The sequence below is a fragment of the Athene cunicularia genome (assembly GCF_003259725.1).
Source record: "Athene cunicularia isolate RWA chromosome 3 unlocalized genomic scaffold, athCun1 chr3_part1, whole genome shotgun sequence".
Taxonomy (NCBI): Eukaryota; Metazoa; Chordata; class Aves; order Strigiformes; family Strigidae; genus Athene; species Athene cunicularia.
In genome coordinates, this window is record NW_020799097.1 from 108200006 (window position 1) to 108218320 (window position 18315).

Consider the following 18315-nt stretch of genomic DNA (forward strand, 5'->3'; position numbering starts at 1 on the left):
GGGGGGGGGGGGAGCGGGAGACACAGGGGTCCCGCGTTTTGGGGTTTAACCCTCGAAAGGGCTCCCGAGGTGCTCGAGGCCAGGCTGGGATCTGCACGTGGCCCTTTGGAGTTTTCCGCCTTTTTCGGGGGTTTTGGGGGGAGTTGGGCGGCGAAGCCCAGTGGCGCCTGAGGAGCAGCAGCACCCTATTGCCCGCCTGGCTTAGTCCTGCTCGGCCACTCACATCCGCCAGCTCTCCCAGTCTGTGTGGGAGCAGAAACTGGCTTTTGTTCGTAAAGGTTTGGATTCTGACAAGGCCCAAACAAAGAGTAAAGAGGACAAAAAGTAAAACTAGAAAATAAGGAGTAACCTTGAGCGGGATGCAATGAGCTCACCTCCCCGCCTTGGTGTCTGCCTAGGGATGGACATTATATGCAAAATTAACCGTGGAGTTAAAAACACTGAATTATATTGGACTTGAATGCTGCGCAGGTAACTTGATTAGGTTTGTGGCTAACCTGTGAAATCAAGATAATTTGATATAAACTACATATATATATATATAGACACACACACACACACACACAGAAACACGCCAAACCTTGTTACGGGCAGACTAGCGTGTAGGTGAACTTTGGTAACGGTTGGATTGTGTTATATTGACACACGAATCATTTAACTTCTGTTGTGTTTCTTGGTTTGGGGTCTTTTTTTCCCCCCTCTCCTGGAAGTCTGCTGTGATGCTACATCTATGCAAGAAAAATTAAGCTGGTGTTACATTATTTCAGCAAACTTGCGGTTGGTTTTTGTGTTTTTTTTTTTCTTGGCAGGTGCCAACTCACATTTCGCAAGTTCTGCAAAAGGTAGTTGGAGACATCGACTCTGAACTGAAAGCTATATAGTAGCAATTAACAGGGCACAGAGCTTGAGCTAATGAATTTAGCTGAGTGCCAGGGTATGTTATTTCTGAGCTCCACTGCCTGTTGCTGCAGCAGCTCGGCTTGTGCTGGGGGCTCACTTGCGTCCAGCTGTGTGACTTTGAGTTTTGTAGAAATAGGGAGAAGATGATAATTATCACTTTGTATGTTTGGGTTGCCTTCAATATAGATAGGAGGGTGGTTTTTTTTTTTTTTTTTTTTTTTTTTTTTTTTTTTTTTTTTTTTTTTTTTTTTTTTTTTTTTTTTTTTTTGTTTTTTTGTTTTTTTAATGTGCCCATAAACCGAGTGGTGCCGCTGTATATGGTGTTTAGGCTCAGAGAGTGTGGTGGATATGCTGCGGTGCTGCCCTGGGGAGGCACCAACCCCGTATCGCTTCAGGTGTGCGGCACTGAGTGCTTTTGGGGACCTTGCTGGCATAAAACTTGGTTGATGTCTTCGTTGGCAGTGTCTTGAGCAGAGGATGAAGTTGTGACCCCCTTTGAGTGCTGCCACCGCGGCTGTGCTGAAGGAGCTCCGCAGGGATTGCTCAACCCAGAAGTAAGATTGTTTTTTTTGTATCCAAAAGGGACACCAACCAAGGAGTGTGCTGCCTCAACAGTTCCAATCACCACAGGTTTTCTGTTTGAGGAGCCTTCCCGTGTCCTCTGGGGAGCTCGGGATGGAAGGTTGCATTGCAGCAACTATCTCAGTGTCAGGACGTGCCAGTCCAGTAAGTAATGGAGCAGGTATAGGGAGCTGTAATGGTCCCATCGAAGGAGAAAAAGGACTGCCTGGTGAGCAAGTGTAGTGCCTGGGAAAGAAGACAGAGGCTTAGGGGGATGTCAAGCTGATTTTTACCATCTTTATTAACCACAGTCTCTTCCCACTCAAGGTGAAAACCTGACATGTTGAGCAAAGGCAAACTCTTCTGGTGAACAAGATAGTTTGGCACCTGAAGATGCTGTGTATGGATTTAGTTTAAACTGGTAAGAAAGCGATGCAGTTCTTGTGCGGAAATGTTGTTTCCCATAAGAACAGCCCAAGTTTTTATACTGGTTTCACTGGGATTGTAATTCCACCTTCCTCTCCTGTTGTCGCTCCTTGGTTACTCGTTGGGGTTAAAAGGAGCCGGTATTTATGAGAGGAAATATCCCAGGCACTCAGAAGACTTTTTCCACATGCAGGTTCAGGTTACCTTATCAGAATAAGCTGGATGCCAGGATTATAGCCGGCAGGATCACAGAAAGTAGGGGTGTTGGGAGGAGTGACACTGCTGCTGTGCATCTCTTATGCTGTTCCCTTCAACGGGGTAGTCTTACTGCACCACCACGGTGCAAAATGAGCTGTGTGAAATACAGTTTTCCTTTCCTGACGGTAAAATAATGAAGAGCAGCCTTTAGTCCCTGTCACTAAAGGCTGTCTGTGGTATGGATGCATATTCACAACCTTTTAGCACAGGTATAAATTCTGCCCTTTCTATTCCATTTGGCTCCTTGAGTTTTGTTTTTATGGTTGTTGCTGTTCCTCTACCTCCTGTTAAAGAAGTGTATTGTGTATAAGCTCATATATAGGATATCACTGCCTTGATTGTAACTTTTTTGAGGGAAGTAGATGGAGGCAGCGAGTGCCTCATCCTAGCGCGTGTGCCTTGCTGCTTGACAACTGAAATGGTGTTGGGCAACTTCCTGCGCCGAGATGCTGCTGTCAGCGGCTCTTGGTGACTCATGTCAGCACGTGGCTTTGTCTCTCGACAAGTGTGCACTTGCAGACTGCAAACCTTGTCCGCATCCCAGCGCAGCAACCGAGAGGGTCGGTTTGGGTGCCTGTGGTGTGTCTCTTCCCAGATCCAGCAGGCTCCTTGACTCCTGGAGGAGACACAAGTAAAACAAGAAAACCCTGAGGTGCTGCTTCACATTTTTTTTCTGGCTGGACCTTTAGGTGTGACACTTGTTTATTTGTTCCCTGTCATATTACATGTGCCTTCTGACTTAGTGCATGCTGTGTGATGATGAACTCTCCATCCCATCCTCCCCATGCCAAGTAAAAGCACTCAGCAACACTCCAGGGTACTTGCAAAATACAAAAGAGACAGCTCACCCATGCTTCAGTTATAAATTATGTCGTACAGAAGTGCTGTCTGATGCCAGCCAGCATCTTCATGACCTCTGGTACTCTGCCTCCTCCCTGTAAAACGTTAATGGCTGTGGAGGCACAAGGGTTGGGTCACACTTGCTTTTGGAGAGTGCTGCTGGGTGGTGCTTCTTGGTGTTGAGTGCCCAGAGGTCCATGTGATCAGCAACCGGGAAGAGTAGCAGTTGTGTCTGGGGTAAGAATACCCATGTTACCAAACGGCTGCTCGCATTTTAAGAGAAGCCTGGAATCTGTGCAGGTAAGATTTATGCCAGAAGTCCATGATGTGGATTTTGACCTTTTTTTTTGCCTAGTGCGTTCAAATTTTTTTCTGTTATATTCAAACTAGACTTAGAGCTCCCTACTTTTTCCTCAAAGGTTAGGCTGTGTTAAATTGGCTACTGCCACTGCAGAAATCACTCCCCGTCCCTGCTCTTCTTCATCTTTAAAGATTAGATTATAAATTGGGAATGTTTTCACCCAGTTCCTGCTGGCAGAAAATCCTAATACAATTTAGTCAGGAGTACCAGTGTGCATTAGCTGCCTTGCAGGACGGTTGTTGTCTAGGTATTTAATGCCACTTCTCTGAACTTGCTAATGGGGTGGGTTTGAACTGCAGGGCTGGGCTGAGATCAGGTCTACAGCTTCTGGCCGCAGTACTTAGGGCCCTGTGTTGGCCTTCCCCTCCAGTCGGTGGCAAACCTGGTCTCTACATTACAGCCACAGACCCGCACACCTCAATGTGCTTTTGAATGACATCATTGGGTACCTTCGACTTTATCCGCGTGACTGTTTTCCATCTATTAAGTGCTCGATGTGTGGTGTGCAGGTGATGCCACTCCATCCTTGTGTTATTTTGCTTATGCATCTGGGTGTCCCACCAGTGTGTGGCATACGAATTGCCATTGTGGTTTTATTGTGGACTTTGTTGTGTGACTGGATGTATTCCCAAAGCCCATTTCCTGGAGCTGCTTATCTTGATACCATGCTCAGGCTTCGTTTCTTCTCTCGAATTCTTTTCAGTGCATTCCTATCTTGCAGTTTGTAGCTACTTTTAAGTTTCCCATTTCACTTGCGGTCCCCTGCTTGCTTCCTTTTTAACACTCTCACTGGATTGCATTATGCTGAGATCTGGGGCAAGTATATGGTCGCCTAAAAGCTAATTACTGGATGTGGAGAGAGGTCAGCAACTGGAAAACTTGGACAAAGTAAAGCAGAATGAGTGGGAGCTAGGAAGCTTCCTGCCAAGCAGCAGCAGCAGTCACTCATCCCTCATCCTCTGGTCTGTGAGGACCTTCACCAGACCGGTTATCGGCCAGTTTGATTTGCTTTAGGGATGTTGAATAGTCAAAAGTATGAGCTAGTATGCTTTTGGGCTTTTGACCGTGCCGTATGGGAAGTGTCAGATGGCATCTTGTACTTTGATGGTCTAGTTTTGTTGGCACAGTTGTGTTTCTTCTGTATTTAGAGAAACTTCCATCTTCTGTAGCCTTCTATGTGAAGGTGTACCTTGACATACAGAGCCTGTATGATTAAACTGGGCCATATTTCCATACAATGAGCCTGCTTGGTCCAGTTACTCCAGTGTGGGGTTACTGTGTAGAAGAAAAGATAATTTCATGGCACAATCATTATGAGCAGAGAGATTATTCTGCTATAATTTTGAAACAGAAAGCCCAAGTTCAACAATTGTGGAGTAAAATTAAGAGCAATTTGGTCAGGGAGGAGAGCATGGTGAAGAGCATCGCTTTGCTGTGCCCGTGGTAAGAGCTTTGCAATCATGGAGTTGTACTGGTAATGTGGCGGTGGCTTTGTGTTACAGCTCCGATGATGCTTTTAAATAAAATCTTGCAGGAGGATCACTTGGGACAAAGCTTCAAATTACTGGTTTTCAGCTGAAAATCGGGAGTTCTGGTACTTTAAGGCTGAAGAAGGCAGAAAAGCTGGATGGAAAAGATAGCATTATGTTTTCTAGAGTTGGTAAATTGTTACTGACACCAGCTGAAATGTAGCTATATTCTCTTCTCTTTCAAGAGGATGGTAGAGAGACATGTGGAAGGGTTGCCCTGGCAAGGGAATTAGCATCAGAATTATTTTGCAAGGCATTTGCTCAAATGGCTCACTTGTGAACATATCAATGGCTTACTTTTTTTTTTTTTTTTTTTTTTTTTTTTTTTTTGTCCATTTAGCAAGCAGCGTACTGAATTTAAGGAACATGACCTGAAGGCATCTTTTGAAAAGCTACTATTGGCGTAAAGCATTTTTCTTAAAAGCACTTCTTTTCCCCCTCGTTTCTGTGACACCAGGAGTTTTCCTTAATAGTTTAGATTTCACTGCTGGTTTTTTTGCGTGTTGTTTGTTGTTTTGTTTTTTTTTTTTTTCCCACTTCCCACTTTATCTGTTAAGACGGTTTTCATGTGCATGTTTTAAATCCGAGGTACAGGGAACTGGGTCCAACAGTGACTGCAGCCTTTGGAAAGGCTTCACGTTTGCAAAGTCTTTGCGGGCAGCGCTGGAATAAATGGCCCAGAGGCTCAGGGTGGTGCAAAGGGTCTGGATTGGGGTCTGGGCATGACTGAGTTTACGTATTATTTTTGTTTCAGATACCTATTTCAATCACAAACCAACTTGTGTAGTGTATGTGTACTTAATTAAAAAAATGAAAACTTTTCTCATATAAGTTAGATCTCAGATGAAATCTCGTTCTCTCACTTCCTGCACTTCCCTGGGCTATGATAAGGGTTTCATCCCTTCCCTTTTTAAATTTTGCAGCACTTCTTAACTTTCCTAATATCGGACCTTTTCACTAGTTTTTGTTCACCATTTGTTTTCTTCCCCACCCCACACCTTTAATTATTTCACAAGGTGTGGGAGAATATTGACATTAAAGGGACATTAAAATGAGAGAGGCTTGGAAGTATTTCAGCAAATACCTGGAAAACCTCTCTCCTTTGAGCTCACCAATGCCAAGGTTAAAAAGAAGCTCCTGATCTTATGGCTTGTCCGGTTATTTCGGTTGTGGGGTGTTTTTTGTTTTCCAGGCTGACTTCGAGAAGCCAGTAACTGCCTTTTAAAATGTTGTGGGGTTTTAAAAAACAATTATTTTAAAGTCTTTCCCCCTTTGCAAGCCAAGAGGAGCGGGAGGGGCCTTGTCTGCGGCGGGTGCTGCCCTGGGGGAGCATCTCTGGGTGCCTTTTGTCACCGGTGGGGGTACGGCTGCCTGCTCTTCTTCCCTGCAGACAAGGGGTCCTGGCTGGCCGAAATCTATGGCCGAGAGGCGGTTTTGTCCTCGGGAGACCGTAATGCCTTTAGTTGTCTTGGTTACGTGACATCATACAGTGGTGTAATCAAATACAGGCCTTTCACAGAGCTGGGGGGGGGGGATTTCAGCTGACCTCCAGCCCGCTTTGCCGCTCCTGTGAGGTGGGCAAGGGATGGAGCAGGGCAGCCTGAGACAAAGGAGCTGGGAGGGGGGGAAGGTTAAATTAATGGGGGAAAAATAGTCTGGTGTCATGCTTTTAATGCTCCCGGTCAAGCGGATGTGGTAACTTTTTATCAATGGGTTTTCACTAGTTGTGCCAAGAATTTTTTTTGCCGCCCTTCCCTCTAACATGCAAAAACTTGTAGCTGGTCCTGTGCTGTGTGCATGCTGACTTGGAAGTTTATCCCAAACTACTGTAGGTGAACAGTGACAGTAATTTATTTGTGCAATTCTCGGGCTGGTTTAACAACACAATACATACATAGACGTATTTAACTCAGGAAAAGCTGTGGTGTCAATACGCTTCCCGTAAATGCAAGGGAATATGAAAGATCAGTAGAAGAGTTTGCTATTGGTATAGTTGCTTGCATGCAAAAGCACGTACCCATCTTTTTAAGTCCTCTCACAAAGTCTGATTATGTTAGTACAAAAGTTGTACATGGAGTACGCAAACGCCCCAGCTCTGTAAATAAGGGTGCGTGCCCTGAGCTGGTTGCAGAGAGGGTGGTTGCAGAGCTGCTCTTGTGATATGGCTAAAAACCTCTTCTGGATTAAAATCATATTCAACTCCTCAGACTTAGACAATGCATGGTAATTATTTTTTAATTTCATTTTTTATATCTGGAGGGAAATTACTGCACTGTTAGCAGGTCTTCACACTACTAGCAGAGGTGACCTAGTTGTTTGGCTATCCTACAGAAATAAATAGGTGCATTTAGTTGTGGAGAAGGTTGTCATAACCTAGGGCACTGATGTTGTGCAGATGCCAAATGGCACCTTTCATCTGAGGCCACTGGAGAATAAAGAAGGGTCAAGCAGCAGCAAGAGCTCTGCTCACATGCTAACTTGGCATGGACAGGGCTGTGGCATCTTTTAACAAAAAGGCTGAATTCTTTCTTGCCAGGTCAGTGAGTCCAGGCATGGTGGCCATAGTGAAAACAATGTCTGTGCACTTTTAGTTGCAATGCTGCTGGTTTTGGAGAAGGTTACCTTTGGTGGGATGGAGGTATCTGCTACGGCTTTGTCCCTTGGACCTGGACTCTGCTGGAGCTGAGACTCCTTCAAGAAGGGGCGCCGCAAAAAAAGCTTGCTTCCCTGCTTGCCTGAGAGTATGCGCAAGTGGACTTCCAATTCTGTTAACAGTTGGCCTACATTAAAGCAGCTTTGTCTCTGTAAACGTTCACACACCAAAGCATTCCATTCTGTGGCAGAACATAGCAATGCTTAAGGTGTTCCCTCAAAATGAAGTCATAGCTGGGGAGGTATATGGAGCGTGCAAACCTGGTTTAACCCCAGATGTGCTCTGCTCTGCTGAGGACCTTCCTGTCCCCGTAACCTTTCCCAAACTTAGCTCTTCAGTGAGTTTGAAAAAAGACTGCAAAAAATATTACCTTGTCTTATGACGCTGAATCCCTTCCGATCTCTTAGGGCTTCTCTGAACCTCTGAATACATCTGCAGCCTTAACCAGCCTCTTTGGACCTGGGCTGTGCTGTTCGGGTCACAAGTGGCCTGAAGAGCAGGATTTCGCTGGGCGTTGGGTGCTGGGCTGGCATTTATTAGCAGGGAGGTCCTCTCCTGGCTTTTATATGTGCTCTTGAGTGATGCCAAAAATCACAAGACTGCTGGAAAGAACATCACGCCTCTTTTCTGATGGACCCTGACTTTTCTTTGAGCAACCTCAGTTGACTTTGCAGCCTTTTAGTCTTCTTACCTTGGAATCATAGTCCTCTATTAATTATCGTGCAAACTGATGTGAATCTCTGCTGCCATACTTTGAGGAGTAGATGTTTTGTTGGCTTTCCTTTAAAAGGTGCTTACAGGAGATAGATGCTCGAATTCCTTAGGATTCGGATGCATGATGATCTGCTTTCAGTTGAAGTGTTAATAGTAATTAACAGCGGTGTGCTGTGTTACTGTGTACTTATGGGTAGGGCAAAACACATGGGATGGAGCATAAACTGTTGCACATTTTTCAGAGGTGTACTTAAAGCACGTTATTTCTGCATTTGCATGGCTGGAGGTTGCCTTCCAGCTCTGCTTGTGGGGCTGGGGCTGTCCTCATGGAAATTGCAGTGAGTCTCTGGGCATTCGATATGCCAGCTGGAGAGGTTGGTTAAACAGTGGCCATGTGCCATCCTCCTTCCATACCAAGTGGCTCTAGGAGAGCGGGAGGAGAGGGCCAGGGAGCATGTCTCAGCAGGTGAGCGGGTGCGTTCCACTTGGAGATGGTTTTCTTGCAAGGCTTTTGCTGCCCCTGGAGGAGCGGACAAGGTGAGGAAGATGGCAGGAATAAAGGATCGGAAGATAAATTTCCCTAAGTGGCCTTGCAGTGCTTGTGTGCCTTTCTGCTACGTTTCCCTCTTCCTTCCCTCCCTGTTTCACACAGGTGCTGCTAGTTCAGCTTGGATGGGAGCACTGTGGAGAGCAAGTCCTGGTGGCTACCTCTAACCTTGTTTGCATCAACCTTTGTAGCCAGTAACAGTGAGAAACGTTAGGAAGAAATCCGATGGTTCAAGTGTATACATTTTCATCACGGTGTCTGCGTTGGAGAGCTTCTTCCATGCTGTCATCTTCTTGTGGTCTGTTCTCCTTGCTCTTTCTGTGGATTTCCCACCGACTCATCCCTGTCCACAAGCCCCTGCTAGCTTATAGCAGAGATGGCCTTGGTGAATCACACGACCCTTACGTAAAATATTAAACCCCAAATATTGGAAGGGACAATCTTGAAAATAACAGCTTGGAAGCTGTTTCACAGTCCCATCCGCTTATGGCCAAGCAGAGCACACATGCAGAAAAAGAAATCGTGAATATCAGATGTCATTAAGGGTCTGCATGAATGAAAAGGGGCTCTGGAAAGCATGTGCAAATTAAACTGACTGCTTGTGTGCCTTCAGATACACTCCAGTGGCACTGCTGTTCCTCCCCACCAGGCTGCTGCAGGCAGAAAGGAGTGATGTCTCACCTGAGTAGTTAGTGATGGTCCTGTGGGCCACATGGCCCTTGGATTTTTGAGAGGCGAGGAGGGCCTGTGGACCGTGTGGTCCTTGGGTGCTTGAGTGGTGAGGCAGACTAATTGATGTGGCTGTCAGTGAGCCCACCTGTGGGGTACCCCTCGGAGCTGCTGTGGTTCATATTTGTCATGGGGAAGGGCAAGCTTTTGATGGCGAGTATTGCTTCATGAAAATAGCTTTTCCTGTTGCATACTCTGCTGTTTCTATATTTAAATTATTCTTGATGCAGTGTTCGGTTTAGACCACTGAAAGCTGCAGTAGTTATGGAACTGATTTTTTAAAAATTTATTAGATTATAATAGTCTAATGTCTTTATAGCTTTCTAGAAAGAAAGATTTTGATTTCTGCCGATGTGTTCAAGTTGATGTGTGAAGTGGTGAACTAGGCACTAAGAAGGTAATACGAGATGTGGATTTTTGTAATGCATCTACTAAGAGAAATGTGGCACTGGCCCATATTAATATTTACTGTAAGTATATTACTCTCAAATAATTTTTTTAAAGTAGCATATTAATTATTCTAATGATTCTCTGCTAACACTTAGTAGTGTCCAAACAAATAGCGCCTTGACACCACAAAGCCTACCTGATTTTAAGTGCCAGTTTAATAAGTTAATAGGTTTTCTTCCCTCTATATTTTGGAGAAGATTGTGAGCATGCCCAGGCCCTGTTTGTGTTGTAAAACAGGCTTTATTGCCCCGTTTCACCAAAGGAATAAATACAGTGACTTAAAACTCGAATGTGTGTGTGTATATGTGCATGTTCTTGGTCTACTGTGCTGACTGAAGATTTGCAAAGGGTTATTTCATGCAACATGAACCGAGTGCTAAAATTACTGATACACGGCTGAGAGGTGTAAGCTAGTACGTAGTTGGCTAAAGAGGTGCTGAACAAGGAGGTAAAGTTACTCATTATAAGGAAAACGGTGCAACTCATGTTGCAGTAGAATTGGGGTTTGTCTCACTGTATGAATTTTATCACTAGTTCTTTGTTTGTTTTTCAATTTAAGAAAGGATTGAAAAACTGACATAAGCATATGTATATATTGCTGTGTTTAAAGCCAGCAGTCACTGACTGCCAATATAAATCTGCTCTGATGGCTTGGGGGAGAAGTAAATTGTAGGGAGAGCAAAGCTATTTTTGACCAGCTATTTGAGCAGTTCACTTTTTTTTTTTTTTTTTTTTTTTTTTTAATGAATGACTGAGCTGATAGTTAATCACTCCCGTCCCTGCACTTAAATAGAAAATTTGAGGATGGTTTACAGCGCTGGTAAGCATAGGTGCAAGTGTTACTGTCAAAACAGCTTTGCAATAGCTGGTGCAAAAGCATGTGAGCAGATGAAGAGAGAAGAAATTGCTGGTGGGAAACCTAGTGTGTTTTCTGTGGCAGGCACGAATTCTGCACCCCACACCTGCCTGGCACCAGGCAGGGGCTGGCAGGGCTCTGGCTCCTGTTGGGTAGCATAAAATGGATGTATTCTGTTGCTTTTCTATGTCACCACATCATACATGTCACCCTCCTCCTCCAAAATGAGGAGGCTGGGCAAATACATCTCTATGCAGGTTGGGCATCCTAATGGCATGGCCACTGTGAGGCTGTGGGGTTGGAGCCAGCCAGTGGTGTGGTTTTGTAGGTGGGACAGCCAGACCGTGTATGCAAGCTGATCAATTCCTTGTCTCTGCTTCGTAGGAGAACATGCATGTGCACAGAACCATGTGTTTACTAAAGACCGTAGTAAGAAAACATCCAGTAACTACATAAAGCTGTCTGGTGAGATATGATATGGAAACTGTCCTAGTCTTGCAATTGAGCTCTTGCAGTAGGCACTGGAGCATGAAACCAGAATGATAGCAGGCAGTGGGACGGGGAACTGGGTTGGGTTTTTTTGTTTGTTTTTTGTTTGTTTGGGTTTTGGAGGGTTTTTTTTTTTTTCAGTTAATATGAACCTTAGTTTTGCTGGTAAACTGCATCCATAGTTGGAACATCTTCTGTTTATAACAGGCTGGTGTAACTTGTGTGTGTGCATGTGTGTATGCATATATATATATATATATATACACACACATACACACCACATCTGTAGAGGGGTTTTGTTGGTCTGTACTTTTGGTCTACTATGTTGGCCAAGGCTGTAGGTGCAGTGAAGCTCTATTATGGTCCCGTCAGCAGGAAGAAACAGCTGTTGCTATACTACAGTTTACCAGATGACCCCTTTTAAAACTACAAGCAAGAAGATGTCTTTTGGTAGCGTAATGCCTCTAAAAGCACGAGTAGCCTATAAGACTGTGCATTCTAGGTGGCAGATTTTTATAGATAATTTTTTTTTTTTTTTTTTTTTTTTTTTTTTTTTTTTGCTTCTCATCTAGGGAAAAATTCAAAGCAAGTGGTCAGCCATTATTTCTGCAACAGGTCTGAGCTGCCACCCCAGCGGATGGTCCCTTCCTGTTGACAGCTGGTCGCTTCACCCTCTGCTCTGAAGGGGAGCCCGGGTTAGACCAGCAAGCCCATACAGGAGGGGAAAAAGAAGGTCTTTTGGACCTGGGCAGCTCCGCGGGACCCCGCTGATGAACTGATAGGCTGGCCAGATTTTTCCCAGGTAGAAACAGGAGGCGGTACTTGGGAATGATTGTGACTTGTAGGGGGTTGTAAAGGCTTCATTTGCACTGAGACCACAAATTCACTTTACGCTGATTTAAGTTTTGCAACTTATTTTTTCCTCTTTGGGTGCCAAAGACAAATGCTTCTATAAATAGGGTCAATTTACAATATGATGAGTATAAGAGTTAATGTGAGAGCTGAATGGATTAGATCCTACCTGTTAGGGTCTCTTTCAGATTTCACATGTTGACATCAAAATAGCTATTATTTCTGTGTCCAAATTGGCATTTCAAGATAGATACAGCAGTTTCCAAATGCTTACCACAAGTTCTGGATATAAACTGATGGGAGTTAACACATGCTCATGAGATTACGGGGCGCTCATGTTGGACCCTAGCTCTCATCAGTGACTACGACAGTGCTCTTGCACAGCATGGGGATGGTACAGTCCTGCATTTGGGTTTGGTGGGTGGCCAATGAACGCGATTTTCAAAGTTCACACTGATTTCTGACCATCTCGTTTGTTGCAGACCAGTAAAGCTAAATGGGTCCAGTCACTGGAATGACTCCGGATAAGAAAGCTGAAACGCCAGGAGCAGAAAAAGCTGCAGGACTACGGCAGTGTCATGGGATGGGAAGCTTGCCCGATGCTGGCGACGCTGGCAGGCCAAAGGCCACTGTGGTAGACAGAGATTCAGCAGATGATGAACTCACAAATTTGAACTGGCTACATGAAAGTACTAACCTTCTAACAAACTTCAGCCTCGGAAGTGAGGGTCTTCCAATTGTTAGCCCCTTATATGACATTGAGGGTGACAGCGTGCCATCCTTCTCACCATCCTGCTACCAGAACCCTGAAAAAAAATCCTCCACTTCCAAACCCCCTTACTCTTTCAGCCTTCTCATTTACATGGCAATCGAGCATTCCCCCAACAAGAGCTTGCCAGTCAAAGAAATCTACAGCTGGATCCTGGAGCGCTTCCCCTACTTTGCCACGGCACCCACTGGCTGGAAGAACTCGGTCAGACACAACCTCTCCTTGAACAAGTGTTTCCGAAAGGTGGAGAGAAGCCATGGCAAGGTGAGACCTGGTGTGAGGGAGGTGGATCCAATTAGAAATCCAGGGGGGAATCGAGAAGGCTGTTGTTCTCAAGGACTTTTTGGTGGTTTCCTTTTTCCCCTCCATGTCATCTAACACTTTATTTGCAGCTGGAGATGCCACTTCTGACAAGTCACAGGATGACCAAAGTCACTTGGTTTTGTTATTTAGTGCTGACCAGTGTAGAGCTAGCCATGGTGCATCCTTTTTAAAGCTGGCTAACATGCTATTGCAAAGGACCCTGTTTCCACTTACTTACAATTTTGTTAGCCTGCAACACCCCGCCTGAAATTTCTGACATCTGTCTTAGGATGTCTTTTCACTGAAGCTTCTTAAACTGGTGTGCTCTCTGTTTTCCAGTGCTGAAATTTAGGGGTGTGTTCTTCCTTCCCTGCTTTTCCAGCATGGCCACAGCTATGATTGCACTGGGAAGCAGAAGAGATTGCAGGATGCCGAGCAGATTCCCTGCTTGACTAGTAGAGGTGTTGCCTGTTTGGGTTGCAGATGGGGTCTTCTGCAAGGCCCCTGTGCTTGCAGGCACACTGTATGTACATGGCTGAGCGTTTCTCAGTCTAACAGCTGTGTTGAATATTAAACTGATTTTTGCACTTGTGACCTTCTTTCACACTTAGCACAGCTCTATCTTTCCAATAACCATCTTAATTCCTGCATTTAATGTACTGTATTGCTTTAACCTCTGTCATAACATGTGTGTGTCTCTGCGTGGTGCAGATACAAGCTTCGCTTCTTAAGGTCAATGATATTCTTTTCTGTACAAATTCTTTCTTCTTCTGACTTGGATGATTTCACTAGTGACTTCCTCTCTCTCTCATTTCCCATCCCATTCCTCAAAGAGCCAGCTCTGACTTAAATAAACCAACAAACCACATACCAAAAGTCAACAAACAAATCCCAGACCTGTATGCTTGGAGGTCAGCCCAAGTGGTAACAGGCTTGTTATCAGAAATGCATGCAATGCCTGGCATGCTTGACAGCCTCTTGCTGTAGATAGAGGTTCTGGAGCTGTGTGGGCATCGGGAAGGACTGCTTTGTACTGGTAGGACTGAACATCACTGCTTCTCAATATCCCTGCTTTTCCATTAAATTGTTAGGGTGTTGTTTTCCCAAGCAGCAGCTTTGTCCTGGAAAAAAAACACTTTCTGATGCTGTGTGGCAAGTCCAGTAGTTCTCTTCCATGGCTGAGTTGTGCTGAGTTTTAGGACGGGCTTTTAATGTGGCTCCAGGTGCTGTAACAGAGTAACTGAGATGCTGCAAGCTGTGCCTGTGTGAAGGATGTGGATCTGGGCAGCAATTGCATGTTGCCACAGGTGGCAAAGGTACCCTTAAAGGACTGGGCATCTCTGTCCAGGAAGGGAGACATGAGTTTGAGAGGAATTAGGGCAGGGCAGGGAAATCTCCTAAATCATTGTATGAGTTCTTGTTTTCTGTGGTTCTCCAGTTCACTTGTTTCCAGCCTGGAAACCCTGATGGTTTAGGAGTTACCAGTCAAACCTCATGTCTTGGCATTTGGGCAGCAGGAATTTGAGACTGCCTGGTCCTCTGCTTACCCTGGCAACTCCACCAGTATTGCTGGGCACAGAGGATGGCTTACTGCTAGATGTGACATCTCTAGTAGGAAAACCAAAATGAAGAATAGCTACTACCATTACCAGTAAGGTGGTGCTGATGTGCTCTGTCAGCATTTTCCCAGGGCTCCACAGTGCTCTAATTCTTAAGAACAGAAACTGCATTTATCAAAAAATACCACCCCAAAAAAGCCCCTTCTGAAACTTTGTGTAAGCTTCCCCATTTCCAACAGTAGTTAAATATTTACCCTCTGCCCTGCAGAGAAAAGGACCAGATGAGAGTGCTGCTCCAAATTGTTCCTGCAAAATAAGTCCATGGTGCACAGCAGCACTTGCAGGCTCTACAGGAATGGATCTGGCAGATGGTGGGAATGCTGTAGACCCCTTCAGCTGAGCTCCTCAGGTGTCACTTGTTAGAGCAAGCAGCAGGAGCTTACAGGCTTGTTTTGCCAATTGTGTTTGCTTGTAACCATGTGCTGGTCATGCCTCTAGGTGCTTTTGAGAGGGACAGATAATTTTCTATTTTATTCCATTTTTTCTTTATTAATGGCATCTTAATTGTCTCAGAGGGAGCGTGTAGCCAGCTTTCGTCTATCCCAAGTGCCCGTGGAAGCAGAGGCCCATGGCATATTGCAGCAGAGGAGCATGGCTTATTTTGTAACATCAGGGTAAGAAGGGTTTTAAAGCCTTTCAAATGAATGTGGGCTCTCTTGTTCGAAGAGTGTAAACATCTGACAGGAGGGGAGGTTTTGTGCCCCCACATCCTGGGACAGGCTGCTTTCTGACACCTCCCTGGCTATTGCTGCCAGCTACAAAATCATGTCTTGGAGATCTGGCAGCAAAACTAGGAAGGGTCTGTCCTCATGTTTGCCGTAATGGTGATATTTTGGTTTGGACTGGGAGTGCACTTTGAAGTGAGCCTCCTGATTTTTCACACTTACCCCACGTTAGCTGGCACTGCAAGGCAGTTTCAGGACATGTGAACCAGATTAATTTTGGCTGGTGCTAACCTGGGAAAGGTGTTGCAGGAGTGTCCTTGCTGTGCCCTGATTGCACCTGGATGTTGTCCACAAGACCCTGCTGGAGCAGATCTGAGTAAAACGTCCAAAGCATGTGCGGGCGACCCCTCAGCACCAACATTCTCACTCCACAGAGCTGTTTCTACCAAGCTGTGCCACACTGTGTTGCAGAGGTAGCTGTGGATGGTCCATCTGTTTGCATGTATATTCCTATCAGGCAGCTAAATACCTTTACCTTGCCTGTTGCAGCAGGCTGCGGGCATTCGCGAGTCTAGGACAGTGTTCAGCAGAGATTGGGGGAAGGCTGTCCTTGCTTGGATCGCTGAAAAATATTGTATATTATGGTTTTCTTTTAATGAGTTGAAGGGCGCTGAAGGGAAAGTAACATGCCTTATGAACAAGCACTGCAGTTGAGAGGAGGAACTTCTCATGCCATGGAAACAGGATGTGTATACGTCATATGTCTGCTAAAATACACATTACCCTTTCTGTGTGCAGATATTGTGATGCTGCTGTATCTAAGTGGTTTGTCAAGGTTTACCTCAGGTGATAGACTTACAAGCTAAAATACCCTTTCATATTAGAGTTGCATTTGAGCTCATGCTTTCAGTCATCCAGACAGATGAGATTTCTAGTGGTTCTCCAGTAATGGTGGTTGGGTGCTGGAGCTGATGAACAGCAAGGGGATGATGCTGGGGTCAGTCACTGGGACACTGGCTTGCCTCCCAGTGTGCCTGCTGTGGCCCTGGTGCCCCTGAAGATGTGGAGGTGTGGTCGTGGGCCAGTGATCCTCAGAAGGTACAGCTAATGCTCTTTGTATCTTAAGCACTGTCATGCAGCCTTGGGGTTGGGGGAGTGCAAGGTCTACAGTGGGAAATTGCTCTTTTTGAGGGAGCAGTGTCTGATACACAGCACAGGAGGACCTGATTTGAAAAGCAGTTTGGAGTTGGAAGCCCTGAAGAGTCTCCCAGCTCTTTGCTAGGCTTGTTTTTACAATTGTGGGTTTGGGAGCTTTTAATTGATCGATGCTACTGGGGAGAAAAGGTGAGAGGAGGCAGGAGTGGCATCCGCGTCAAGCATCAATCTGGCATGCCACTGTTTCCTCCAGAGGTCAGGGGTGCTAGGGCTTGAATATCTTCAACAGATCTCCCTTTCTTTCTTCTTGATAGATGTGTGTTTTAGGGTTTGGTTTTTTCCTAGCTCGGGTGGAAGCAGCTGGTGAGAACTGCCCATACTCAGTGGAGCTGGGGCTGCTGCCCAAGCTGAAGCTTATGGAGGGCTTTCTGCAGCACAGGGACGGGTGTCTGCCTCTGCAGCGAGCCCGAGCCACTGGTGCTGGCTGAGTTGCTCTACATTGGTCGCTTCTTGGGCTTTCCTTGCTGGACTGGCCATATGCACTGGTTGTACTTCACTGCTAGCAGGGGAGGGACTGTGGTGGGGTGGTGGTAAAAGTAAAGGACAAGACTGCATCATGTCGGGCATCTTGTTTCCAACCCATGTTGCTATAATCCAGCCCTGAAATGCTGAGGTCTGGAAACTTAGTGTCTACGAAATAGCCCCAAATGCTTCAAAATGTAGGAATTATTTTCTCTCCTTTATTTGCCTAGACAAAATACTGCAAGTCAAATTAGAATTGTTGAAAGATGCAGAAAAGATGATAGACCAAAAACCAGTATCAGTGACCCACTCATTTTGAGATGGAGAGTCAAAATGGTCTGGTGGTTGCTCTGCAGAGACTCTGGAGGGATGTTTCCCTTGATGTTAAATAAAAGTTACACCTACATTTCAGCTAACACATCAACAGTTGCCCCACTGTTGATATGAAATAGTAACGTCCAGAGGCACTTTAGCATTTTAGATCATGTTAGGCTTAGTCTTTGCTAGGAGAAATGGCAGTCTTTTTTGTTGCTGTGGTTAGACTGTTGAATGTACCTGTATTCTAAGAACTTCCAGCTCCATGTGCATGGTTTTCCCCTAAAGCATGACAGTAACTTCAGACTTGTGTTGGATTTTCAGTGTGAGTCTTTGCTAAGAAGCTGATGTGAGTGAAACGGTGCACAGGAGCAGCCCCATTGGCATTGTCTCTTTTGCTCAATGTCTGCTTTTAGTACAAATAATGGTGGGTGGAAGCATGGTTTCACATTACACCTAACCCAATCTAACTACCCAAAGAAGTCACCCTGTTTATTGCCTCCTGCATTAGACTGTCGGTAAAGCTTCCAGGGTGTGCCCTGGTTCAGCTTGCTGTTGCAACACCCACCCAAAATCCTTATATTATGTTGTCAGGGCAGCAAGCTGGTGGGAGTACCTGGCTGGGAAGATGAGAAGATGAAAGAGGAAACTAACCCCATTTTGGCTTCAGGCCCAGCTGAACTGAATTAGGTGTCAAGTTGAAGTGCTAAAGTAGCAGATAAAACAGTATAGTTTGCTGGTCAGGGGAGTTACTGGCTCTCTCTGAGGGCAACAGCCTCAAAGCTGCTAAAGGGAAAAGGGA

At 45.4% G+C, this 18315-nt stretch overlaps 1 protein-coding gene across 8 annotated transcripts in view; it reads left to right on the forward strand.

The window, feature by feature from the left end:
- Positions 1–1296: 1296 nt before the first annotated feature.
- FOXN2 (forkhead box N2) overlaps positions 1297–18315 on the forward strand; it is a 32656-nt gene continuing 15637 nt past the window's right edge. Inside the window, exons 1-3 of one of the 8 annotated variants that reach the window (XM_026845775.1) lie at positions 1297–1454; positions 11886–12115; positions 12648–13198. In XM_026845775.1, the coding sequence (XP_026701576.1) occupies positions 12662–13198 (537 nt within the window). In that variant the 5' untranslated portion in view covers positions 1297–1454; positions 11886–12115; positions 12648–12661. Of the gene's footprint in view, positions 1455–1487; positions 1627–11122; positions 11290–11885; positions 12116–12647; positions 13199–18315 lie in introns of those variants that run through there. The other 7 variants (XM_026845767.1, XM_026845768.1, XM_026845770.1 and 4 more) reach the window with 7 other exon arrangements.